This window comes from Sardina pilchardus, chromosome 11 (assembly GCF_963854185.1).
Source record: "Sardina pilchardus chromosome 11, fSarPil1.1, whole genome shotgun sequence".
Classification (NCBI taxonomy): Eukaryota; Metazoa; Chordata; class Actinopteri; order Clupeiformes; family Clupeidae; genus Sardina; species Sardina pilchardus.
In genome coordinates, this window is record NC_085004.1 from 20,330,514 (window position 1) to 20,358,013 (window position 27,500).

Here is a 27,500-nt window from a genome sequence, read left to right on the forward strand (position 1 = left end):
CACACTGAGATTGTGACATGGCACCTAAAAAATAAAACAGCAATTGTCATACACCTTGTCATTGTTGAGGAAGATTTTTAAAAAAATGAAGCATTAAAAAATAAGTAAGACAAGTCAATGAAATGTACAAACAGATATTATAATTACCTTGTGAAGGCACCCTTGTCACCACCACCATCACCATCTACTGTATGTTAATTCCTGGTATCAGTTTATTTGTGAGGGCTCTGTCAATAAAAGATAGGATTTAACATAAGTATGCATTCTATACAATACACTTGAAATAATGAATATGCTCAGTTTGGCAGATATTCACAACACTTTACATTACCACCAACACAATGGTAAACATGGATATTTCAAGAGTATAGTATTTTAAGTAGCTGCATTCATTCACAGTAGAGCACTCACAATGGTACCAATAAATACATTCAAAACACATTAACACTTACGCCACGTTGAGGGAAGCAGCTATGGCTTCTAGACGTCATCAATTAGCAAGTAGTGCAATAAGGACAGACCGACTTTACCCGGGATGGTTGATGGAGCCCACTACACAATCATAACAACAAACAGACAAGGAAGAGAGGGGATAAACGTACAAATAAATGCACACATCATAATGCTATATGTAATTCTGTACAATTTTTGTATGTGAATGTGTGCAGGGCCGGACCTACATTATTCTGGGCTGTCTTCGTATGGAAGTGGCACAAATTTGGAATTTTCGAGAATGCGCTCAGTGTTCCCAGGGCAACAGTCCTCACAATGCAATGTCTGTAAACAGAGGGAACAGAGGGAGACTAAGATTAATAAGTTGCAAAACACACAGAAGATAAAAAGATCATCACTGAAGCACTACTACACTCATATGCATTTTAAATAAACACATAGTTTGGCGCAGATTAGGTACTATATCAAACAAGGGGTAAATAAGGGCTATGAAATGAAGAACATGAAGCCAAACACTACCCTTCACAACCTAAAGTGCATCATACCCCCATTCACATCCTTGACACGTCTGTTAATGACAATGGCCATACTAAACTGCAGTTTAGTTAAGGTTAAGGTGGGAGATAAATTACTACATTCATTAGTTTTACTGGTCCTTTGTATCGGCACTACTGTATATCAAATTTAAATTAAGTTATCTACCTAAGCCTATGTCCCATGACAATTCTTAAGTCACGTTAGTTAGGAAAGTAACGTTAACAACTCTCATCTGTGTCTGCAATGTTAACTTAATGTTAGCCTGCATGGCTACAATCAGCCACTTTAAAGATAGCTAATGTAAATGTTACTTGCGCCTGATATTTCATTCAAACTTAAACTACATTCACAACGACATCTTACACAGACGTATTGTTGGATATGATATTAACTACCATTCCAGATATTGCACATAATCGTGAAGTTAGCTATTGAAAAAGCTAACTCTGCAAATGTTAGCGATTCTTAGCTCGCTAGCTAATGGCTAGCCAGCCACTTCTAACACAACCGGTTTTGGTAAACATTACAGTATAACACCAATATATTTTTTTTAATTAAATTCCCGTTTCTAAATAACATACAAAAGCACTGTACTTCTTACCTTGGATATGATGGCAGAGTTTGTACAGCTTACACATGCAGAAAAGTGATGATTGAAGTCACTGGTGGACGGCTGAGTTGAAAATTCAGTTGAGGGTGGCAGGTGCGGGTGGGAGGGGTGAACGTTAGAAATCGCCCCACAATGCTGTGCGGTTCAAGTGCAATTCAAATTTCACAACAAGGTGCTGTAATGTGATAGAGCTACTGTGATTTTACAGTAAATGTTTGAGTACAGTAATTTACTGTGAAATAATACTGTAAGGTATTGTGAAATCACAGTAATATTTAACAAGGGAAATGTCCAGGCTTCCACGAAAAATAGGATTTTATTAGATTGAGGTAGTGAGTAGTGGGATGACAGTCTTAAAGGTACTCTGAATAGTGGAACAAAATAGTTTATTTCACTGTCTATAGAGAAAAATGAGTGGCTCTGAAAGCTGTTGGACCTAGAAAGAAAATGATCAGTCCATCATTGCATCATAACTTAATAACGGAGTATGCAAGGTATAGATGCATACTGTACTGTATGTCTACTAAAAGATGAGGTTACATGCATATGATATGATGTGTGATGTAAGCTGTGGCCAAATCATCCTGGTGGTGTTAAATCCCTGACACGTTAGATTTGATGGATGTCAACACCTGAAATGGGCTTTGTGTGTGTGTATGAGAGTGTATGTGTGTGTATGTGTGTGTGTGTGTGTGTGTGTGTGTGTGTCTGACTAAGAGAGAGAGAAAGAGAGAGAAGGAGAGAGAGGGAGGGAGGGAGAGAGTCCATTAGAGAGATGGACAGGGGAGAGTGAGTGAAACATAGGGAGATATTTCTGACAGTGGGGAGGGGGCAGGAGAGATAGAGTACATGTTTTCCAAGGCCCCCTGTCTCCCGGCCTGACAGACAGACGGTACTTAAAGGCTCTCCAGCTCCGTCCACTGACAGTACCTGTCATAGAAGTCCTCCTGGTAGCAGTCATAGTCCAGGTCATACTCTGATCTGCAGAGAGAGAATGGGAGAGAGAGAGAGAAAGAGTGAGTGAGAGAATGAAGGTGCGAAGGAGAGAAATAAAGACAAGGACATGGGAGCTGTCAGATGAGCTGACAGGCTTGACATGTCGACTGCCTTTATTCACACCTGGTTGAATGACACATCTGGTTTCAAGGGGAAGACAACTCGCCAATGCCACACCACCCAAACAAAACACAGCAACACAATTCCCCAGATAAACAACTTTGATTTTCTATGAAAAAATCACTGTGATTCCATTTGTCTAAGCCAAAATGTCTTAGGTCTTCGGTAGGTCTCTGTGTTCTAAATTGGCTGTAAAGCATATGCACATTCCATGAAAGGCACCTTCTTTTCATGTCTGGCAAATTGAAAATATTTGTTGCTTTTCAAAAATCATTCCACGGGGGGATGTGAAAAATGCAGCACCACAGGAAAACAAACAGCCACACGTCTGCGAGAAATACAAAGAAAATTACTCTAAACTCGCAGTCGACTCGGTGGTGAGATGAGAGGGAATCGATTCGTCAGGTCTGGATTTTCATTGGCAGTTTGGGCTAATGGCAGCGTCTCTCCCTTATGAGTTCATCCTGATAAGCTAACAAGCTAAACAAAACAGGGCAAACCCGAGGAGGGAAATTGCAGCGGTACCCGAAGGAGGAAAAATGCAGATCTTTCATTTTAACAAAACTATGCACGCATACACACACACACACACACACACACACACACACACACACACACACACACAGACAAACACACAGACACAGACACAGACACAGACACACACACACACACACACACACACACACACACACACACACACACACACACACACACACACACACACACACACACACACACACACACAGGATACTGAGAATCAGCAGGATATGCCCCCAATGCTCCCAATTTGGCATTCAGTTACTGTTCTCTAATGACTGTATTGCTGTATAAGTTTAAATTGAAAGAGTTGCAAAAAGTCTTGTGTGAATTGAGAGGATCCAGAGTCTGCACGAATTTATGGGGTCTACAAATATTTCATATACTCAATACAAGGTAAATACTGCCATTGAACTACACGTTACTAAATTAACATACCATAACATATAGGCCTATATGTGAAAATAATATACGCTCCTAAAGAAAAATGAAGAAATCAGCTTCTCATTGCCTCAGCTCAGACATACAAATGTATTCGTGTGTTCCATGTTCAGTGTTTAGCCATATGCAAAGGAGATCTCAAATAATTGTCCTGAGCCATGCATCAGCAAACATGAGCTCTGCACAGCCTCTAACATATTCCCATATTCCATCTCATTTACTTCTTCGCTCTCGCCCTGTCTGTGTGTGTGTGTTTGTGTGTGTGTGTGTGTGTGTGTGTGTGTGTGTGTGTGTGTGTGGTGTGTGTGTTTTTCATGTAGGTATATGCTAGTCCAAGGAGATTACACTCACCTAAACCTGTCATCTGCCTCACTAAGCCATGACTGAATACCACAACCAGTTATATACAGACACACACAGACACACAGACACACAGACACACACACACACACACACACACACACACACACACACACACACACACACACACACACACACACACACACACACACACACACACACACACACACACACACACACACACACACACACCTACACAGTTGGCTTCACAGTGAACCTACACTTCAGTGATTACCTTCCTGGAACCCAGGTTATTAGTGCGGATATGGAAGTTTCTTTCCAACTGCATGCGTATGAGTTGTCTGTGTGTGTGCTTGTGTGTGTGTGTGTGTGTGTGTGTGTGTGTGTGTGTGTGTGCCTCATCTTAAGCGGAATGAGTAAAGCGGGAGAGGTCAAAGTGACATTAAGCCCAACACTGAGCTGCTCATTTCCTCTCAAGCAATTTTTTTGCTCAGCGTATTCCTTTTTCTGCCCCTCCTACCTAAAACCTCGCCGCATAGAGGTCCAATCCTCGCCGTCGAGCTCTCTGCTCAGCACCCTCTCAGCGCATCGCCGGTTCCCTCTCCCTCTCTCCGTGCAAATGTGGTCTCTGACCTCCCGCGTCAAGGTCAACGCTGGCAGCCGAGGAGAATCTCACTGCGCTGTTTACATTCGAGCGCAATATAAATGGAGGAGTTTTTCCATATATACGCCTCATGTTCCAGCAGTGCATGAAGGGAAAATGAGAATAAATATTTGCGTGTGGCGCTTTAATTTATCTTCCGGGACGCGTGCTAGCGTTGGGGGAAGAGGTAGCCCGGCTATGGGCTATCGACGGGAGGGATATGCACGGCTGAAGAAGCTGGTGGAAAAAGAAGCCATTTTAAATTCGGCACGGGGCAGTAGTATAAATAAACCGCATAAAAATATCAGTGTGATCAAGAGAGAGCACACAGTAGTAAACATCTTAAAAGCAGAGGCAGCCAATTAGAGAGAGAGAGAGCGAAGAGAACTCATCTGTGCACTGACCTCGATGAGCAACACAAACAAAAGCAATGTTCATGTATAGACACACACAGACACACACACACACACACAAACACAGAGATACACACACACACACACACACACACACACACACACACACACACACACACACAAACAAACATGGACATGGACACGGACACGGACACGGACACAGACACAGACACAGACACACACTCACACACAAACACACACACACAAACACGGACACACACACACACACACACACACACACACACACCTTGCATATGGACAGAGGCACTCATTGTCTCAGTGCTACCTTCTGGATAGTCTCCAAGCCCCAATCTCCCTGTGGCTCTGGGTGAAGTGATGTATGAGTGAACATATCAATAGGAGCAGGGGGAAACCAACCTACTGCTGTTTCCCATCCACTCATGTTTGCACACAGCAGCACAATGGAGGATGTCAGGTTAACTGGGCTGGCGCCAGATTGTTTAGCCACAGAGTTGACTGACACACAGACCGCATTCCAGCAGCGTTCCTCTAGCTAGCTAGATACAGTAATGACCTAACCTGTGCGCATAGAGCATGCAATTATTTAATGCACATAAACAAACACACAAATATGCAAAAAAAGAACAGGTGTACGGTTGTGTGCATAGACACACACACACACTCACACAAAAAAACACATGCTCACACACAGCCACACACACACCTACACATCCACACACACACACACACACACACACACACACAAACACACACACACACACACACACACACACACACACACACACACACACACACACACACACACACACACACACACACACACACACACACACACACACACACACACAAACACACCCCTACATACACGCTCGATATAAACCATCGGATTAAAAAACAATAATTCACCTCCGTCCTTTCCCTCTTAAGCTTGCAAACAACACCTAAACGCATGTTCTCAGGTGCAGCGAGCGTGAAGAGGGGAAGTGGGCGTCCGTCAGGCATCCATCTGCAGTGGCTTTGCTCCCACTGACAGCTAGTGGTGTGAGGAGAATTACATGGCTTGCGCACATTTATTTCAAACTACCTGCAGCGGCTTTCTTCTCGCCTCTGCTGCGCGGACACACACACGGACAGAATGGGGCAGGTTGGGTTTCTTTGGCAGCGCTCCGAAAAGCAGCCAGCAACAAATAATCTGTGATAACTGTCAGTGTTTATGCCTGTTATGTGCTCGCCAGCAGCGTTTTATGATCTTGCTCGGGGTGTGAGTGGTTTCAGCACAACCGTCTGCTTTTCCAAACAGATCTTTAATCTGTGATGGCGGAAGTCTCTACCCTTCTGTATTCCAGCTTGTTCTCCTTCTCACCGTTTGAAGGGCCCGGGAAAGTGTGTTGATTTGTTTGTGTGCTTGTTTGTTTTTCTCAGGTACACACACACTGCAAAGCTAAATATCTTCCAAAAAAAAGAAATGGGTCTGTCAGCTATCTTGCAGAGAGAGAGAGACAGAAAGAGAGAGAGAGAGGAACAGAGAAAGAGAGAGGAACAGAGAAAGAGAGAGAGAGAGAGAGAGAGAGAGAGAGAGAGGGACAGAAGAAGAAGAGAGAGAGAGATGAGTTGGTATTAGCATGCTAAAAGCACTATTACAGCAAGGCTACGCCTGGCAGCAATCACGAATATTATGATGCATGGGGTGACACAGAGGAGTCAAGCGCCGATGTAAATAATATTTGTCAACGCCCTTGTTAACGGACCCTTTCGATGACACTGCACACACTATTAGCAGTGTTGAATCCCGACACTTCACACTAAAAGAGAGAGAGAGAGAGAGAGAGAGAGAGAGAGAGAGAGAGAGAGAGAGAGAGAGAGGGGATAAGGGAAATGAGAGGCCAGTATGATCTTGAGCAAAGTCAAGATGAAGGACAGAAACACTGGCAGCCCACTGTCGTTCTCCTCCGGCAGAGACAGGAGACATCCTCTCAGAAAGCATCTCTCTCTCTCATTCTCTCTCTCTCTCTCATTCTCTCTCTCTCTCTCTCTCTCTCTCTCTCTCTCTCTCTATTGGGTAATCTATGCCACTAGGGTACAGACAAGAAAGGCTAGAGAATGGCCAAATACACCCGTTTCAACACAGGCATTTTGCCAGCCCGCTATTATTTTCCCATTTCCCCCGTGACTGGCAAGGATGTCTCACTTCCCAAACACGCCTCTTATTTATGGATGTGATAATAACCCTGCTGCCCTAAACGTGAAACTTCCTGTGTTTGGATTTTCTCTTGTGCTTTTTTTTATTATTATTTCTTTTTTTTCCTTTGGCTGAAGTGTCGTGAAAAGGATCTCTTTTTCAATATCAAGGGATGTGACCAGAATAGAGATCACTAAACTTCTCCAGAGAAACACAGGCTCAGAACGAAGACTTGGAAAATAGACTGCCATGTCCTTTGTGATATTTTTTACATTGTGTGCTGCTACAAGAGCACATTCTCTTTCCCAGTTCCATTTTAATCTTTCACTGAAGGAACCCAGGATGTCTCTCTAACACACATGAGAACCTGTGGTTCTACAGAGTGGATTTATAAGGAAATTGCAATACAGACAGGACACAGAGGATCATATGAGACAGTATCAATTGAAATGCTCCTCTCTCAGCTATTGGGCACCAATGGTATTTCTTCATTTCCTTGGGCAAACAATAAAAAGATGTTTTTGAGAAATGTGTTTTTGTCACGTTGTGAAAGTGACTCTAAAATGAGACGCAGCAGTCCGCCACGTCCTTTCAGAAGTCTAATTAGGATTTGAATCTGAGTCGTTTTATTGTTCATGCAGTCATGCTGTATGAGACAGAAACAAATACCCATTGTTTACTATTTGATGAATCCTTTCATACAAAGAGCATGATCCAACATCATAAAAAGCCTGATTTGTTAGAAATTACATCAGATTACACAGGGTCCAAATCTCTTTAAATATGGGCATAAATGATTAACATACACACATGTATGTGCATGTAATTCTTCAAATAGTTTTTTGTAACCATGTGTCGCGAGCTATACATTATCTCTACAGTATGATTGAATGCAAGAATGCACCATCTGGAAATTACATTATCAAGTGTTATACCACTGCTTGGATGAATTTCCTCTTGTGAACTCTTTAGAGTGTCAATTAACTTTTAGATATTTGCACACCTACAAAGTTTTTAGGCAGTTTTACACTTATACTGTGTATTATCAATGATCAGTTTTAGCAAGACGTCAGTGCACATCTAGGTGTAATAGCTATTCCAGGTGTAACGGCTTTGCATTGTGGCCACATTACCACCTTAAATGTGGGCAACTTCTAACCAAATGCTGTGTCGCCCACTATGCAATTTAGAGTGTGCATTAGTGTGACCTTATGATAACCTTTCTATGGTATCATTTTGGACAAATTCGGCCTTCTTCAATATCTCCTTATGAATATATGAAGACTTCAGATGCATGCTCAGATTAATGCTCTCCTCACATAGTATGCGCTAATCAAATAATTTGGCTTCAAAACCTGGTAAATACAACTCTCTTCCTGATCTGTATAATCAATTTGAGACTGATGAAAATGCTCATTTAAAAGAAAAGTGGTAAGACGGATTTAGAGGGTTTTGCATCTGAACTCTTCATATATTAGTAATTAGGATTAAATGAGTGGAATGGATAACACACTTAAAATATAAACTTTCCATCAATTTGAAATATTTGCATCTTTTTATAACAACTGGACAACAGGCAGCTCAGCAGTAAAATTGCTCTTATTCTGCATCAGTAAAAAAGAGTTTTACATATATGTCGTCATCTATTTTTTATCTAATCTCTATGGACTTTCCCTCCACGATGTGAGCCAGAAACAGACTAGGGATTTAAAGTGTAGGCCTATTATACATTTATGGAAGGAGATTACATGTGCGTGTGTGTATGAGGATATCATTGTGTAAAGTCTACTGTATGTCTTTCATTTACTTGGGAAAATATGTATGTAACCCATATATTTTGTTAAACAAAGGAAGCCACAAGTCAAGCCTCTTTCTTTTCCTATTTCTCTCTTTTTCCTCACCATCTCTCCCTCCTCCTGTCCTATTCTTTCTCTTTTTCCTCACCATCTCTCCCTCCTCCTGTCCTATTCTCTCTCTTTTCTTCACCCTCTCTTCCTCTTCCTCTCCCATTCTCTCTCTCTCTCCCTTCCTCGCCCTCTCTCCCCCCCCCCATCTCTCTCTCTTTTTCTGGGCTCTGTGAAATGGGATGGTCATGGCTCTGTCATGACAGGAGCAGTCCCATTTAAATTCTAATTACCTCCACCACAGGCAGCCTGGTGTCAGGGGCTGGGAGGGTCAATGCCGTCCACTCTCCTCCCTCCCTCCCTGCCTGTGTCCACATGCACGCCCTCGCCCAGGAGGGAGAGATGGACAGGGGTCGCCAAAGGCTAATTAATTTCTTTTCATAATTTCTCGAGCACCGGGGCAATCCATTAGATATGGCTTGTTATAAATCATTCCAGCCCTGCTTTCCATGCAGAAAAAGAGGGGAGGAGGGGAATCGCATGTGTCCGTTATGTGTGGGTGACTGACCATTTGCGTGCATTTGTGTGTGTGCGTGCGTGTGCGCGTGCGCGCGTGAATGTGTCTATGTGTAAATTTGTTAGGCTGTGCTTGTGTGTACATGTGTGCTAGAGAGAGAAAGACAGAGAGAGAGAGAGTGAGAGTGTGTATGTGTGTGTGTATACATGTGTATGTGCTAGTGTGTGTGTGTGTGTGTGTGTGTGTGTGTGTGTGTGCAGCTGAATTGTGCTGTGGGCACTATATCTGATAGTGAAGCCTGCTTCTCGGCGTGAGTGCAGTTCTCTACTGCTGACTAAACAGCGGGCCCTGTGGAGCGAGCAGCTCCAGGATCTGTCGCTCAGCCATTTCCAGTGCTCCACTCTCTCCTTGCATCTTGCCCAGTCCCAGTATGGCTGGGACAGCAAGAGCCTGAGGAAGAGCCACCTTTGGCCCAGCAGATTAACAGCCCCTCCTGCCTGGAGCAGGAGTGGGGAGCATCCAGATTAAGTGCACACTGCAAGCAGGGATAGAGTGATAGAGACAGGGAGAGAGAGAGAAAGAGAGAGAGAGAGAGAGAGAGAGAGACACTAGAGCAAGTCTGGCCCACGTTGCACATGCTATATTGATTTACCTTTTGAATTATTGGTCATGTTAGTGATGAAATAAAGATTATTTATAATATAAACAAACAGTCAAAGCTCCTGCACTAGGGATGTTTTCAGTCCTATGCAAAGCTGCACTTCTACATTCTGAAAGGTATAAATACGAAATGCTGACAAACAGATACAGACAGACAGACAGACAAACACACACACACACACACACGCACACACCCATAAACACACACAAACACACACTGTCACTCTCTCTCTTTATACAAACGCACAGTACCCAGAAAGTAAACAGCGCCTCTCTGTGATTTTAAAAAAGGGCAGAGTGATCGATCCGAGTGGAGCTGCGGAGTAAACAGTGCTGTTAGGCAAGGCTGCCTGTCTCAGCACAGCGGGCAAAAGCACCAGGGAACACACAGCACAGACAGCAGCACAGACAGCAGCAGCAGCACAGACAACAACAGCACCGACAACAGCAGCACAGACAGCAACAACAGCAGACAATAGCAGCATAGACAGTAACAGCAGCAACAGCACAGACAACAACAGCAGCACAGACAGCAACAGCAGCACAGACAGACAACAATAGCAGACAGCAACAGCAGCACAGACAGACAACAATAGCACAGACAGCAACAGCACAGACAGTCAACAATAACACAGACAGCAACAGCACAGACAGAAACAGCAACAGCACAGACAGCAACAGCAGAACAGTGCAGCCAGGAGGAGATGCTGCCTTGGCTGTGAGGGCCACTTTGGGCCCTTCTGCCTCCTCAAAAAAAAACTCACGAGGGGACACACACTACTGAAACTAACATGGAGCTGTAGCACAGGTCACAGAAACTCTAGAATGTGTTCGGCACACCGTCCATGATTCAAAGAGAAAAGGAGAGGCCAGTGTGTATTAAAAACTCCTTGATAAGTCAATGGGGTGTGTATACAGTATGGGCATTCCTTTGCATCCTTATGTATGATTGATGCCACGCTGTCTGCGGGGGCTTCATCGTAGACGTGTTTTACTGGCCGTGAGGACTTTATGGATGGCTGTCTGGCCGGCTTGTAAACAGAGTTCTCAAGGGACAGTGTTGTGGCAGCGCAGCATGGTGGTCAGGCAGCAGAGAGCACTTACTGGATGCTGTCCTCTTCCCCTCTCCCTCTCTCCATCTCTCTCTCTCTCTTCCTCCCTCTCTCTCTCTCTCTCTCTGTCTATCTCGTCGACAGGGGCCTGAGAGTCCCAGAGGTGCTCAGACATCTCCTCCAGAAATAAAAATGACCTCCTGGCTTTCTCTTAAATGTCAGATCGCACGCACACACACACACACACACACACACACACACACACACACACACACACACGCGCACACACACACACACACACACACACACACACACGCACACACGCACACACGCACACACGCGCGCACACACACACACACACACACACACACACACACACACACACACACACACACACACACACACACACACACACACACACACACACACACACACACACACTTTCTCTTGCCTTGCCTTGCACCGTGTTCTCATCAGAGTAATGGTGCATGTCCAGTGAGCCTATTGATCTGTGTTTAAAGGAGCCCTTGTGGAAAGGTTGGGTGGACATGTGCGCACAGTCCAAAGTACACTCTTAATTTGGATCTATAAACCCCTGAATGTTTCGGGGAAATGTGCCACAAAACAACTGCGAGTGTGGATGTAGGGTGCACTTGGTGCATTCATGCTTATGGAAGGAAGAGAGGGAGAGAGTGAGAGAGAGAGAGAGAGAGAGAGAGAGAGAGAGAGAGGGAATGAGTATGTGTGTGTGTGTGTGTGTGTGTGTCTGTCTGTATGTCTGTCTGAATCTACCAGTGTGACCACTTTGCCTCTCATCAACATTGACTTCATCAGCACAATAGTCACAAAAACTGCAGTGCTTATGCTGACGTTATGAACACACACACACACACACACACACACACACACACACACACACACACAGACACACACATGTGCACGCACACATTAGCATTTCTTGATGTCCACCTGCAGTTGTGGTCCAGCGTGTGGATGAAGACTTACCATAACAGGTCATTAGTTATGGAGTAATGGAACGGCTCAGAGCTGGAGATCACGGCTACTGACAACAGCTTTTCATTACTGCTATTGTTCAAGTGCATTTCCAACACTGAAGAGCCTTGTTTTGTTTCCCATTTTCTCTCTCTTCTTCTCATGCACACATACACATGCACGCACACACACACAGACACACACAGACACACAGACACACACACACACACACACACACACACACACACACACACACACACACACAAACACACACACACACACACACGCACACACACACACACACACACTTTCTCTTCCATCTAGCTTATTCTCACTCTTTCTCTCCCTTCCTCCCCCTCTCTCTCTCACTCTCTTTCAATTCTGCTGTTATGGTCCATTTCTCATTTGGCTGAGCAGAGGAGCAGAAGGGCAGGCAGTGCAGTTGTTTCTGAAAGCATTACACCGCCCCGCAACCAAAGAGCCAGCCAGCCGGGGGAAGGTGAAAGGTCCCCCATGACTGATTTCAGCAAAAAGCTGCTGCCTGATCGCTCTGAGTTATACCTCTCTCTTGCCCTCTCTGTCTCTGTCTCCATCTCTCTCTCTCTCTCTCTCTCTCTGTCGTTCACTCTCTCCCTCCATCTCTGTTCTCGCTCTCCGCACACACCCACCACCCCCTCAGTCTTCCATCCTCCATCACACTCTCTCGGTCTCGGCCGCTGAGGTCTTTGGCACTCTGACCACCCGCACCCCTGAATGTACTGTAACACCCCCCCACCCCCACCTCCACCCCGCCGCCCCCCCAACTTCTACTCTTCCAGGAGTGTTTCCAGGAGCGGATTGATTTATTCTCAGATAATGTTCACACTCAGAAATGCCCTGTGCTGTAATAAATCAGGGAGCCTGGCGGTGTGGTTAATGGGCTGGAAATTTGATTTCCTGCCACTTCAGCTGTTCGCAAATCGAAGGGAGTAAGATTAGAGCTGAATTACGAGAGTCCAAAAGAGAGAGAGAGAGAGAGGGAGATGGAGAGACGTGGAGACAGAAAGAAGGGTAGAGAGAAAAAAGAAAGGAAGGAAAAGCAAAGAGGAGGGAGGAGGAGAGAGATGCAGGCTACAGTTAAGGAGGGAGAGAGAGAGAGAGAGACGAAGAGAAAGAGAGAGTCAAACACACACTTTGCATAAGAAATGAGGATCAGACGCAGCACCTCCTGGGAGCCACAGGGTGGACTCTATGTGGACACCAGCATTAGCAAGACCCACCTCACGTACACAGGTGTGCATCTGTACGCATACACACATCACAAGAGCACTAAAATACATATATGCATGCACGTAAACACACACACACACACACACACACACACACACACACACACAAGAGCACTAAAATACACAAATGCACAAACACACCCACATACACAGACACACACACACACACACACACACACACACACACACAAACACACACACACACACACACACACACACAGAATAATAACTATAGTTTTGCTGTTGACTGCTGCTCATCCAGCCTTCATCATATGCACAGGGCAGCGCGCGCCCATCATTCACTCGGACGCGCCGGGCTCCTTATACGCCTCTGACTAGCAGGAGACGGGAGCGCCCGGATGGTAATCAGCGCCACATATACCCCTGTCCCAAACAAGAGAGACAGCGCAGACAGACTCCTTCTGCACGGCTGAAATTTCAATGCAGACATGAGTGAACAAACAATTGGGAAAGAGTGGCAAAGTCGACAAAGTCAAAGAAAGGTTGAGGGTGTCTTCGAATGCTTATCAAACAGAGGGTAAGAGTGCGTCTTGTTTGCATGTGTGTGTGTGTGTGTGTGTGTGTGTGTGTGTGTGTGCGTGTGTGTGTACAATGCAGAGGGGTGTATAAATGTGTGCAACAGAGAGGGGTATGGAGGAAAATAAATCGAGATAGAGAGAATCTGTAGGATGTATCTACCGTGGAAGCTGCCATCAGTCTCTGCACCTTATCCATGCTTACCCCCCCCCCCCCCCCCCCCCCACCCCAACACACACACACACACGCTTCTCCCAGATTTAAGTGTACATTTCCTGCTTGGCGTGCAAGAAATGTTTCGGTTATTGCTTCCTTAACGTGGCCACGGGCCCCCAGCATCAATCTACCTGTCCTGTGAACTGGGCTTAGACGTTGGTGGGTGGGGGGGGGGGGGGTAGTGGGTTTGGTGAGGCGGGGAGGGTGCTGCCTGCCTCAGCTTAGTGCAGGTTAAATGCTGCCACAGCCCCCAGTCCACGTAAAGCACTGCTTTTGTGGAAATGTGCTGACCCTTTCTGCTGCATACGCACACAAACACACACACACACACACACACACACACACACACACACGCACCCACACCCACACACACACTTGTGTGTGTGTGTCATTTGTGCTGTAAATGACAGCCAAGGCAGCGCTTGTTTCAGGGCCCCCAAGCTCTCTATCAGCGGTCCTAATTTGCAGTATAGGCTCTGGGGCTGAACCCAGCCTCTGCTCTACACACCAGGGGGCACAATCTGCTCTCTCTCTCTCTCTCTCTCTCTCTTTCTCCCTCTCTCACATACACAGTCATGCATGCGCGCACACATTATGTTAATAGGTCTACTTAATGCCTGCCTACTTAATGACATAGGCATCACCTAATTTCCTTACATTTTGGTTATTTCAGGTTGTAGTTCCTTCTGAAAGCTATTGTTGAAAGCTGAGTTATTTAAAGAAATGTCCACTAGCTAACCAATACAGCAAAATATTTCCCATAGGCCTACAATAGCCTATCTTATGGCTTTCAGAATATCCGGCCCAAAAGGTAGCTCTGGTAGCCTACCCCAAACATATTCATAGGCTATGGTTATGTAATGCAGGAGAATTTTGTCCATAAGCAATTTACAAAACATGTCTAATCTTACAGCCTATGGAATAGTTTAGTCAAACAATTAAATCATTCATTATTTAATATTAAGGAACACAACTCGGCGGCCAACTGGAAATTCAGAGAAAATTTAATTTGACAACGGACTCGTTGTGGAGTGGTCCAGAAAAAGGCTGTCTTAACCGGGAGGGAGCACAAATTTTAGCCAGTTGGAAAGTGCGGCGAGTGTTGACGGGTATGGAAGTGTGCCTCTGTCTTCTGTCACCGCCTTCTCTGTCAGAGGGGCAACGGTGATGCCTGGCGATAATGTTCTCTACAGCGGTAATCACCTTTTTTGTCACGTCCACTTCGTTTGCGCTCTCGTCTCCAGAGAAGCTGGCAATTGTGAAAGCGGGTCTCGTCTCACCGTATCGGCACATCACTTCACCTGGGTCTACCCATAAGGTGAGCTCGCGCGGCAGGCCCAGGTCAGAGTACTGTACACCGCTCTCCTCACACGCCCGCATCAGGTCCGGATCCTCCCTCTGTGCGCTGTTTATCCGCATACACCTGAATGCCTGACCTTTGGTGGGGTTCTCGTCGTACCAATGCCCCCTGTACTTGTCTTGCAGTGCTTTCATGAGCCGTTCCACAAATAACTCAACTTTCTCTGCCTCCACTTTTCCCGCTTTCTTTATCACTCTCTTCAGAAAGAACACAACTGCTGCAATTTCCCTCTTCATGTCTTTCCACGGGTGAGCTAGTGGGGATTTCTGAGGCAGAGAGTTAACACATCGCGATGTGCTGTATGGTAGATTATGCTGTAGAATTGTTTGTTCTTGAGTGGAACGCCAAAAGTGCAACCATGGCAGCATAGGGCGCTACTTTGCCAATATTTTGCCAGCGCGGAGATGGATCAGATTGCCTAAACATTGTGCGCGTGTATGCTTATCATGATTGTGTCAATTTCTGGCTAGTCAAATAAAACGTCACAATTATGTGGACTAAACATGAGTGGACATCTTTGATTTTACCATTATTTGAGTTTTACAAGTTTGAGTTTCCCCGAAAAGTGCTGTGTTTATGTTCAATTCTGTGTCGTCGTGAATGTTCCAGGCCTAGGGTAGCCTAGGCCTAGTCTATTTTGTTCAATAACTTTCCATCAAAGATAGCTCTATGATCTTTTCTTTCCATGGCCTGCAATTGCCTTAAATGGTTAAATCACTCTAGATATTTATTTTTTTACAGAGGCCTTATATGAACTGATTAACTTTTACAGCACTTATGTAACCTACTGTAATACATTATTTTTAATTATTTTTAAAAGTAGGCCTCCTACAACTTCCCTCCACAACTGTACTAACTTCCCTACAATGGAAGTTGCTGGACTGGAGATTTGCTGCATCCCTTTCTGCTGTCAGAGCAATTGCGGACGAGAAGAAGAATGGAGACCGCACCTGCCCCTGACTCCTGTGATAACACAAAAAGGGACCCTTTTGCGCCCCCCTCCCTCCCCGCCTCTCATTGCTTCTCTCTGGCTTAACAATGAGAGTCGACGGAGTCATCCATCATTGCCTCCATTCACTGCTACACAAGCCACTATCAATGCAGCCTACCCCCACCCCCCACGCACCCCCCCACACACCCTTCCCAACTCACTCAGCCCTCCCTCCACCTGAGTCTTTGGTTCCCCACCTACCTTTGTTCTCTATATAGTCTCTGACTACCACCAAACTCCATTTCCCCTTGGGACTCCAGGTGGCCTTGAGTAGTACAGTCTCTCTGTATGTGCTCACTCAGAGGCCCCCTCGGAAACGCCATTAAAAACCGCCCAGTGTCCTCTGTGAACCAGCTCAGAACAGAAATACTTGGAGGCGCTGAATGGACATTGGGCCAAGGAGAGTTCACTGGAGTTTCAGGACCATCTGGGATGTGCTGTTATGGAAATATGGGTGGCTTAACGGGGTGGGGAGCTGTCTGCTATTTCTTGATTCGCTACAGCAGCACTATAGGATAGCTGTAGTCAAATATGCTGCCCTGTATTCAAAGGTGACAAAGAATCCATGCATTTTTCTTAAATATACAACCGCTTTGTGTAATACATTATATTCACTATTTGGATGCTTGATTATAGCATTCCTTACATTTTACTCCTAGTTGTTGTATGTATACTGTTACAACTGTGTTATGTGACAAATAAATCTCTCTGAATCTGAATTTTGGTCTATATTTAACACAATTACTCAATGATTTTAAAAACAATGATTTTGGAAAAACTATATATACCGTATATAACAATATATATTCATTATGTATACAGCAAAGATTGATTTAGAACTCAAGATGATACAAGAGCATCATTGCAAAATGGAATGCAGCTAAATAATAATTATATTCTGGTTACATTGTTTGATACATTAGAAGTCATACATTGATAACTGATTGATAAATTTGATTAATTGTACAATCCTAAGACACTATACAACATGAAAACATATTTCCAGTTTTTCACAGCTCATGCTTATCACAGTATCCTCAGAAATAAGACTTGAATGTTCACTTCAAGTTCACAGCCTGAGGTTTGATGTATTACCACTGAGCATACAAAAAAGATATGAGGTGGCTAGTTATACACATCCCTGGCTGCAGTTAATGAATAATACACTCTTGGTCTGTCCGCCTCACATAAATTATGTTGGACTTTGTAACGCTCGGGCCTGCATACAGAGAATAAATAAGAGTGAGGGTAGAACCCTATTCAGCAGTACTGTGATAAGACACACCGAAGGCCTGACTGCAGCCAGCCTGTTATTTCTAATGCAGAAGATGGAGAATCTGCCACGGACTCGCAAATAACAATGTTCCTGCCTGCTGTTTCTTGTGGACAGACAAGGATTTTTTTTCTCTTCATTTTAGCCTTCATGATTGTCTGGGCCACTCATTGTCTCATAACACATTGTTCCAAAAAGGAACAGTTTACAAACCAATGTTCAGATCCCTCCCGGCTGAATGTTCCATTTAAACTGTAGTTGGCGGCTCAGCTGTTAGTGATGGCAGATTGATGGAAATTGAGGCATTCCGGGTGAGTCAGAGGCTAAGGATTTAAAATAGCTAGCCCTCCGAAAGGGGCTGCCGTCATTCAGTCTGATATGGAGTTTCCAGCTGTCCGCGCAGGGGAGCCGAGCGGCGCGAGTGCCTGACCTGGGCATTGTGTGTGCTGAGCCGATAAGCCCCATTATGGAGCCCGCAGCAACCCTGCTTACGGTTACCCTTAGGCACTGGATCAGCTGCTGCCAGAGCTTGCCTTGGAGATCAACCATCACTGCCATTACCATCCACGCTGATGGATTTAGTGATAGATACCATATAAACAATAATGATGCACACTGATCTAATTACGCCTATTACATTCTGACATTTTGTTGAGCTAAATAAATATCACTGTTCATCTAATTCTCTCTCTCTCTCTCCTTCTCTCTCTCTCTCTCTCTCTCTCTCTTCCTCTCTCCCTCTTTCTCTCTCTCAATGACCATGGGCTGAGGGGAGCACATGTGCTTCCCACTAAAGCCCTTTATCATAGCTCGGCTGAATCAGATACCGAATCTACCCCATGGCTCTGGCTCCTTCAGTATTTCCCGTATCTCCATCTCCTATCTCTCCGCCTCGCGCTGCAGCATAATCTATCAAAGCAATGCGAAACATTCGATAATCAAGCAGGAAACAAGGCTTTGTCGGAAATAAAAGTCTCACAAGGACATTGATGAAAAACCCACTAAAATACACTTAGAAAGTCTTTTTAGAGGGGTTGAATATGATGTTTTCGAGCAAAAGCCCTTCAACCCCAAATATTACCCATAATACACCTACTATACCCTCAGGGAGGACTAGCCACATGACAGGGAAACTCAAGCACAAGGGACCCAAGTAAGAAATTAGAGTAGGCAGACTGTATGCATGGTTTTTGCTGAAACTCATGATAGCATTTTTCCCCCCGCTAACCGTTGGAGACAGAAAGTAATAAGCTGCGCAAAAACTGTGACAATTGACCTCATTATGATGACAAACCGACTTTCAAAATGTTTGAGATGAGCCAGCGAAGAAAACTGGGGCTGCGAAGAGAAACGACAGACGGAGTGAAGAAAAAAGAAGAGTGGGAGAGGAAGGGAAGGAAGGATAGAGGGCAAGGCGAGGGATGTGCAGTTAAAAATAACCACGGAAAGGCTAGATGACCCACACCAGGCCTGCTGTGATCAGTGAAGCGATCACTGCTGGACCTGTAAGGCTTACTCCCAGGAAGCCTCAAGGTGTGTGTGTGTGTGTGTGTGTGTGTATGTGTGTGAGTGTGTGTGTGTGTGTGTGTGTGTGTTACTGCTGATGCCTCTACTAAACTTGTAGACTGCTGTCTCCTCACACACATTTTTTCATCAGTTTTTCTGGCCAGTAAGATGGAGTGTGTGTGTGTGTGTGTGTGTGTGCGTGTGTGTGTGTGTGTGTGTGTGTGTGTGTGTGTGTGAGTGTGTGTGTGTGTGTGTGCATCTCATGCTGTACTTACTGGTCTACTGTCACGTTCCTGGTGAAGAGGACAAAGTGTGCCTATCAATATAAAGCCTCCTTTACTGCAGTAGTCGTTGCCGCCCACACTTGTGTCCTATTGATCTGTTACATATAAGGCCATTGATCGATGTGCGAGGCTTAGTGGTAGCTATTTCATGCTTGGTCATTCACAGCAGTCAGGCCACTACGAGTGTGAGAAGGAGCTAATTATCATTAATCAATTTCAGGCCCATTCAGTCTCCCCCTCCGCCACCACCACCACACACTCAAACACACACACACACACACACACACAATATTAAGGACAATGAGCTCAGAGCTGTGAACAAATACACACTGCCCACACACACGTACACACACACACACAGAGAAACAATATTAAGGACAATGAGCTCAGAGCCGTGAACAAACACATACTACCCACACAGACACACACACAGACACACACACACACACACACACACACACACACACACACACACACACATACACACACACACACCACAATGCGTCCTGACACAAACAAGCCATGCCAAATTTACCAAACATCGACTGCAACTAGGATAGACACACACACACACACAAACACACACACACACACACATGCACAGACTAATCTGCGGCACTGAGTGGTGCACAACACACCCCAGCAGTTCATGGTTTTAGCGGAACTGACAGGGGGCAGGCCGAGCCGTATCGATTCCAACACCCACTGGTGCTGTAAGAGCAGGACTCCAGCCAGGCTCAGATGAAAAACAGCTCAAGGCAGAGAGAGAGCCGACTGGGAGAGAGATCCGTCTTCATCTGGACTGGTGGTCAGGGCAGAACACAGCGCGGACCAGACCGGCCGAGAACCAGGTTACGCCTACATAATCAGGACCCCCGCCAGAAATCCCCAGCTGAGAAATTCGTTTGATTTACAAGGAAGCAATTATTCCCATCTTGAAATCGAAAGTTTGTGTGTGTATGTGTGGTGTGTGTGTGTGTGTGTGTGTGTGTGTGTGTGTGTGTGTGTGTGTGTGTGTGTGTGTGTGTGTGTGTGTGTGTGTGTGTGTGTGTGTGTGTGTGTGTGTCACAGAAAGAGATGAAAACTGCCATTTACAAAAAAAACATCTGAGCAGACATGCACAATGCTGTGCACCTGCGCTAGCACACACACACACACACACAAATACAAACAGACACACACACACACACACACACACACACACACACACACACAAATACAAACAGACACACACACATATCACAGAAATGGTTTAGAAACGCCTGCAGCTACTTCAGAGTAGGCTGAGATGCATCCCGTGGTAATTGAAAGTGACTGGAGAAGGCCGTTGAGGAGAATGAATGGTCGTGGTGGTGGTGGAGCGCAAACTACAGTCGATGAGATTAGTATCGCATTATTAAATTGATCAGGCAAAGAGTGGTATGGTGCTACTGCCTCGCCTTCAGCTGCTCAAGCTAGAACATTAACCTGAAGAGCCCCATAGGGAAGGGGTTTTTATCTTGATCACTCTCAGTGAGAGAGAGAGAGAGAGAGAGAGAGAGAGAGAGGGAGAAAAAAAACGTTTTATAAATGGCTGTCATGTGATAATATAATCAATAGTGGTTATTCCCTGGGTAAGCAAGTCAATACTCCAATGTAATGCAATCTGCTCCACGAAGCAGCGAACAATCACACTAACTTATACACCGTGCATCCACTGACACCACCTTGTAACTTACATAAGTAAAAATAGTTACAGACCACAATATTCCAGTGTCTTACCGAGGAAGATCCTGTTTTTTCCCCACAACAAATATCCCACTTCGGCGTTTGTCTCGGTCGTGCTGTTACGCACTCAGCCTGCATTTCCATTTTATTGTATTTGGGGCTCCGGAACCCCACAGCATTAACAGAAAAAGGGAGTTCTTATTTCATCTGTCACTGTCCGTCGGAATAAAGTGCTTCACTCTGGCAGTGACAGATAGACCAGCTTTGCAGCTACAACAAAAAATCCATCCACAGTTATCAATCAATCAATGCATCTTGAAACACTGAGCAGCCCCCCCCATCTTAGGAATGCATCCCCTCTCTCTCTTGAGCTGGGCGCTATCAAAACACTCTCACCGACACTAGGGACTCACACTCTATTGTCCTTTTTATAGATGTAAAAAATCATTAAGGAACACTTCAAAGGCCTTTTTATTCCCGGAGAAGCATCATGCGAGGCTTTTAAAATCCTAAACGTCCCTGACAAATGGCCCTCATTCGCAGCCAAGGAAAATGGCAACTAATAAAACAGAATTAGAGGCTTCCGCAACGTTGCCGGCGTGCCAATTTCTGCACCACTGCAGACTCAGCTGAAAGTCACGCTCCGAAACGCGGGAGAGGACAGAGGAGGAGGAGGAGACGGAGGAGAGGCAACCGGAGAGGAGCGCTGGACTCCATTTAGAGTCTGCATGATAAAGACCAGGCAGCCAGGGGAGGATGAAATACCAAAACACAAATATCTATGCAAATGCGCGTGAGAATAAATTCAAGTAGGCGAGCAGGTTTGCACAAATAGATACACTCACACACACACAAAACACACACACACACACACACACGAAATGCAAAAGTACAAGGACACACACAGCAGCATACACTGCCTTACAATAACAGGTCCACATATAGAGAGATATATGTACTGTATATCCTCCGCTGGCCCATCCCTCCCACACTCACTCACTCACACAGGCACACGTGCTCTTTTCATTTCTCACACAGAGCATACAGTGAGGCTGACACTCCAGGCGTCCACAGGCCTAGAGCAGTAATTACCCGATCAGTCAGACAGAGAGAGAGAGAGAGAGAGAGAGGGAGGGAGAGAAAGAGAGAGAGAACTGTGAGAAAGAGAGAGAGCACAGAGAGATAGAAAGAGAGAGCTGGTCCACGGCCTCTCCTACCTGACTATACTGTCCTCCCCAGGCTCTCTCAGCTGACCTACCCTGGGTCTCTGCCCCCCCACCCCACCCCACTCCCCAGGCCTCATAGGGCTCATTCACAGGGGCCAGCAGGAGTCCTCTACCTCCACCTCCTACCCCACTGCCCTTCCCCAACAGCACTGACCTCCATCACACACCCCACCCCATTACCACCCCCCCCACCACCACTCCCTGCCTCTCTGCTCCCTTACCTATTAACTCTCCAGTCAGACTCTCTCCAGCTGCTCTTCCAGGCCCAACATCATTAACTGCCAGACTGACACATCTATCCCCCCCATACCGACTGAGAAGTTGGTACAGTCACCAGGGCAACAGAGGTGTGCATCAAGCTGTCACTGGGCAACAGCAAGGGCTGGACTGGACCAATGAGTGATGCAGGTGGGGGGAAGGGGGGCTGGGTGGGGTCCAGGGGAGAGGATGAGTCAAAGTTTCCTGCAGCTGTCAGAGAGAGTGGGGCGCGGCCAAGTGCTTAGGGACGTGGTGCCATCATCACAAAAACAACAACCTCACTGGAGGGAACTATTTTTTGCCATTTGAGATGATCTGAGATGCAAGGAGAGAAAGAGAGAGAGAGAGAGAGCGGGGGGGCAGACAGAAGAGAGAGAGATAGGCAGAGAAATGCAGACAGAGAGAGAGAGAAAGAGAAATTTGGCAAGATGCAGGGAGAGATAGAGAGAAAAAAAGAAGAGAAAGAGCAAGAGAGAGAGAGAGAATCACGAGTGTCCCAGCATACAGGAGCTGGCGGTGAAGCAGCCGTCATAAAGCCTCTCTCTCTCTCTCTCTCCATGTCCTCTGCTGGTCCAGCTCAAAGCCTGACCCTTGTGGAGATACGAAATGAACCTACGAGACGAGGAGCTCCAGGGCAGTATTATGATCACGACCTCCTTAATGCAGCCGTGGGAGGCAGATTGCGGAGAGATAGTGTGTGCGTCCGTGTGTGTGTGTGTGTGTGTGTGTGTGTGTGCTCCTACCCACACTGCATACTAAACCTCGGACATTAACCTGTCTCATATAACCGGCGTCAAACACACCAGAAGGGGCCACCGCGCTGCGACGGCTCCCGTTTCCGCTAGCGTTGTGACTCGGGCGGCCATGATGATAACCTTGGCCTGTTTGAATTGAAGATTAACATAATCTGACTTTCAAATCAAGTGCAGGTTTCAGGTGCAAACCGAGATTAAAAAAGGCGGGGAGGCGGAGAGAGGAGGAAGGGAGGGGAGGGGGGGATGCTGGGAGGGAGGGAGAGGAGAGGGGGGCTGTTATTATAATTGCAGAGCATAACAGATGCGAGTAACTGGATCATATTCATGCATTCATCACCGACACACCTGCAGGGGTAATCTGATTAAATGATAGATTAAGCTAATCTCTCTGTCAAACATGGAGAGGACAATGCAAGGTTGGAACGCGAAAAGTGAACGCTCACCTACACCCCACTCGTCTAAACTAATAAATAAGTAAATAAAAAACGCGCCACAAACACAAACAAAAACAAGAAGGAAGATCAACAAACAGAGTTAGCGAAAGGCTACGGGCAGACGCACACACATCCATCTGTGTGGGTTTTTCCCAGGACCTGTGAAGGGTAGCACCTCCATTTATCATCCGGTGCTTTAACATCAGTATCATCCTGTGGACTGAAGTGTGTTTACTGTGTGGGATGGGCCCGCCATCGAACGCATCGCTGGAGACCATCTGTGGCAGACACTACGCAGAGGAGGAGGAAGAGGAGGAAGAGGAGGCAGCGGTAGTCAGCCACCTTCATCTGACTTTGGAGGTGTGGAGAGGAGGAGACAGAGGAGGGAGGGAGGAGAAGAGAGTGAGAGTAAAACTTCCCTCTTCTTTTCCACTTCTTTCTTGTCTTTTCTTCCTTCTTCAAGTCTGTTTTGTGGAGGCGAGCACATAAGAGGTGAGGCCGCTCGGTAGGGTTTCAACCGAGCCGTTCATCTTGCCCAGCCAGGCGTCTCCTCCTCAATCTGCGCAAGCACGACTCCCTCTCGCTCCAGGCACCGTCAGGAGGAGACAGGCCAAAGTCACATCCACCGGCGCCCGGCTCTTTTGGTACCTTGCCCGCGCTGTTTGAACAACGATGCCTTCACTGTAGACACAGGTCTCTTTAGCAAAAAAAATTGGATGTTCTGCTGCTTCAGGGCGCACGTCTCATGTGGTAATACACCCCCGCCGGTGCCGTCTCGTTGGAGCCTTGGCCGAGGCCGTGTCTGTCTCTCTGAGGCGTGATCAGCCACATCTCCGGAGGAAAAGCCAACCCTCCTGTCGAACACGGCGTCAGATCTCATCAAACAGACCTGAGTCACCTAATCAGCCGCTCCGCCAGGGACCGGTTCCCCATTCATTACCAGTGTTTGTGGAGAGCTGTGAGAGGGGAAGGTAGAGGAGGAGGAGGAGGAGGAGGAGGAGGAGGAGGAGGAAGAGGCAGGGGAGACAGCATCACCTCAGAGGACTGTTGTGCGGCGGGTGGCGAAGGTAAGAGATTGGTGCGGCCGTGACATTTTGACATTTGAAGCCTGGCCAAAGCGAACTGCTGGGATAATTCCACCCCGTCTGCAGAAAAGCTCCACTCAGCAGGAGGTCCTGCTACCTCTGACAATGCCAACAGCCTGCTATCAACGGCATGGAGGAGACAGCTACTTCACTGTGCTGTTATGTTTGTGCTCTTGGAACTGAAATATGTGAGAGGCATAGGTTTTGTCTCTTTGCTCTGTCTCACTTACCTGTTCATAAGAAATGCGTTGAGATTTCTCTCTCTCTCTCTCTCTATATCTTAATGGCACATTAGTTGTGTGTGTGTGCATGTGACTATGAATATACAATGACTGACAACCTGATAAGCTTTGAATGAGAAAGAAACTACAATATCACGTTTTTCACATCAAACCCCCGCCACCCCCAACATTCGTTGATGATCTGGATTGGTTCCTTGGCAGAGGGAGAGCAGTTCAGGCACAGTCTGTTTGTGACACCAGACCGTAAATCATTTGGTAATTACGTGGCTTATTGGGCGGGTTGGACTGAGCATTTATTAGTGGCTGTTTGTATAATCTAACATCCATCAAACCCTCCCATCTCATAAAGCCTTGCCTTAATCACAGATGCCATGCACAAAGACGGTCCTCTTAAAGTTTTAGTCATGCAATACACCTCTGGATACATAATACATATATATAATATATATACATGTATAATAGTGTTTAAATGTGTTGTTATGTTTTTGTAGGGTGGTGATTGTGCTGTTTGTGCTGTTGTTATTCTGTTCACTTTTTAGGGCTCTGACCTCTGTGGGCAAAGTTAGCCATGAGAGCATTCTGATACTACTGTAATAAGGCAACTGTGTCAGGATGATGTGGTAATGAACTAATAACATTAGATCATACCATAAAAGTCGATTTCAGACTCAACAGCACCAGTGAGTGGTTTGAGATGACCTATTACATACAGATGTCTGGAATCTAAGCCAACGTGGCAACTTAGCAGAGACAGAAAAATATAAAAATACAGATCCGCCGTTTGAATACAGACAGCGTGTTCCGTTAAGCCCGGTAGGTACTGTCTGTCTCGCTCCGCTTTCAAGGTCAGAGAAAAAGTGCAGACGCCACCTCCGCGTTTAACACCCCGCGCACACCTCCTAATCCGACAGACCTCCCGCTATCCGCCTCTCCTCCCCTCAGGATGACTCACGCACGCACGCGCTCCGTGGGGGTGGGGGGTGGGGGGGGGACAGCAGTGCTGAATAACAGGGATTAAGCGCAAAACAGACACTCAGTGGCTGGATTTTTGGCTGAGCCCGCAGAGAGAAGGCCGATTAGGCCCAGGAGTTAGTGGACTTGGGTGGGCCTGATAAAGACGGCTGGGATGGCGCTGAAACAATGACACCAAGTTGGGGAGGAAAAGAGAGGGATGAGCGGTAGAGGAAGGAGGTGGAGACATGGGCTGAAAAGGATGAGAAAGAAGAGGAGAGAAATAGACAAGGAAAAGGAGTGGAAACATTAGAAAAGGATATGAAAGAAAAGAAGTAAAGAAAGAAATAACAAAGAAAGAAACTGACAAAGACCACACGTGGAAACGTAAAGAGGAGAGAGTAAAAGGATGAGAAAGAAAAGAATAAAAGGATGAGAAAGAAAAGTCAAAGAGAAAAGAGTGAAACAGAGAGAGAGAGAGAAAGGGGAGAGAAAAGGGCTCATCTGAGGGCTCGGAAAAGAGGTAACCATGGCGACAGACTGACCAAAGTCACACCAGTCAAGCACTCTGGCAGAGGATTATACAGTGGGGCGAGGGGGTCTTCTGAGGGGTCCACTCCCAGTTCGGGAGCCACTGCCTCATAATTGTGTGAAGTGCTGGGCCGGGCACTAAGCTTTGGAGACTAGAGGAGAGGACAGGAGAGGAGAGGAGAAGAGAAGGGAAGAGCAGAGAGGAGAGAAGAGAGGAGAGGGGATGAGAGGAAAAAGGAGAGGGGACTCCTGGAGATCAAAGGGACTCATTACCGCTCATTGTGCTGCGCGAGCCAGAATTAATGCGCCAAGTCAAAGCAGAAAAAAACTCAAATGAACGTGTGTCGCCCTCCCAACTGTTTACTTTCATGACCTCCGATGGTGGGAAATTGCTTTATTAAGTGAGCTCGTTCACACGCGCCAGGGTAAAGTGTTGGGGAGCCCAACGCGGTGTCAGATCGGCTGCAATTTGAAAGGGAAATGGGATGCCATGGCAGCCTGCCCCTCAGATGACATTGGCCCTTTAAGAGGGGGAGAGCGCAGGAGCGAGTGCTCAGCACCAGGGGGAAGAGAGAGAG

The 27,500-nt window shown here is 46.1% G+C and overlaps 2 protein-coding genes and 2 long non-coding RNA genes across 5 annotated transcripts in view; all 4 read right to left on the reverse strand.

Annotated features, from left to right (window-relative positions):
- The window catches only part of LOC134096239 (uncharacterized), a 1,203-nt gene extending 755 nt beyond the window's left edge, over positions 1-448 (reverse strand). Inside the window, exons 1-2 of the long non-coding RNA XR_009940732.1 lie at positions 148-448; positions 1-24 (exon numbers count right to left, since the gene is read on the reverse strand). The exon at positions 1-24 is cut by the window's left edge and continues 108 nt beyond it. This is a non-coding gene — a long non-coding RNA (uncharacterized LOC134096239). The remainder of the gene's footprint in view (positions 25-147) is intronic.
- The window catches only part of LOC134096118 (RNA-binding Raly-like protein), a 75,113-nt gene that overhangs the window by 21,241 nt on the left and 26,372 nt on the right, over positions 1-27,500 (reverse strand). Inside the window, exon 3 of one of the 2 annotated variants that reach the window (XM_062549875.1) lies at positions 2,531-2,581. The exons of the other annotated variant lie outside the window; for it this stretch is intronic. Within the exon in view, the coding sequence (XP_062405859.1) occupies positions 2,531-2,581 (51 nt within the window). The remainder of the gene's footprint in view (positions 1-2,530; positions 2,582-27,500) is intronic. 2 annotated transcript variants of the gene reach the window in all.
- Positions 514-1,874, reverse strand: LOC134096240 (uncharacterized). Its single transcript, XR_009940733.1, has 3 exons — positions 1,592-1,874; positions 681-777; positions 514-552 (listed from the first exon to the last, which is right to left on the reverse strand). It is a non-coding gene; the product is annotated as an uncharacterized LOC134096240 (long non-coding RNA).
- On the reverse strand, positions 15,313-15,998 carry LOC134096135 (protein BTG3-like). The gene has a single exon (XM_062549891.1). The coding sequence runs from the start codon at positions 15,913-15,915 to the stop codon at positions 15,313-15,315; it is 603 nt and encodes a 200-aa protein (XP_062405875.1). The 5' UTR covers positions 15,916-15,998.

Bases quoted from the DNA above. Each gene is read 5' to 3' on its own strand.
- LOC134096135 (XM_062549891.1), bottom strand. From the start codon at position 15,915: ATGAAGAGGGAAATTGCAGCAGTTGTGTTCTTTCTGAAGAGAGTGATA.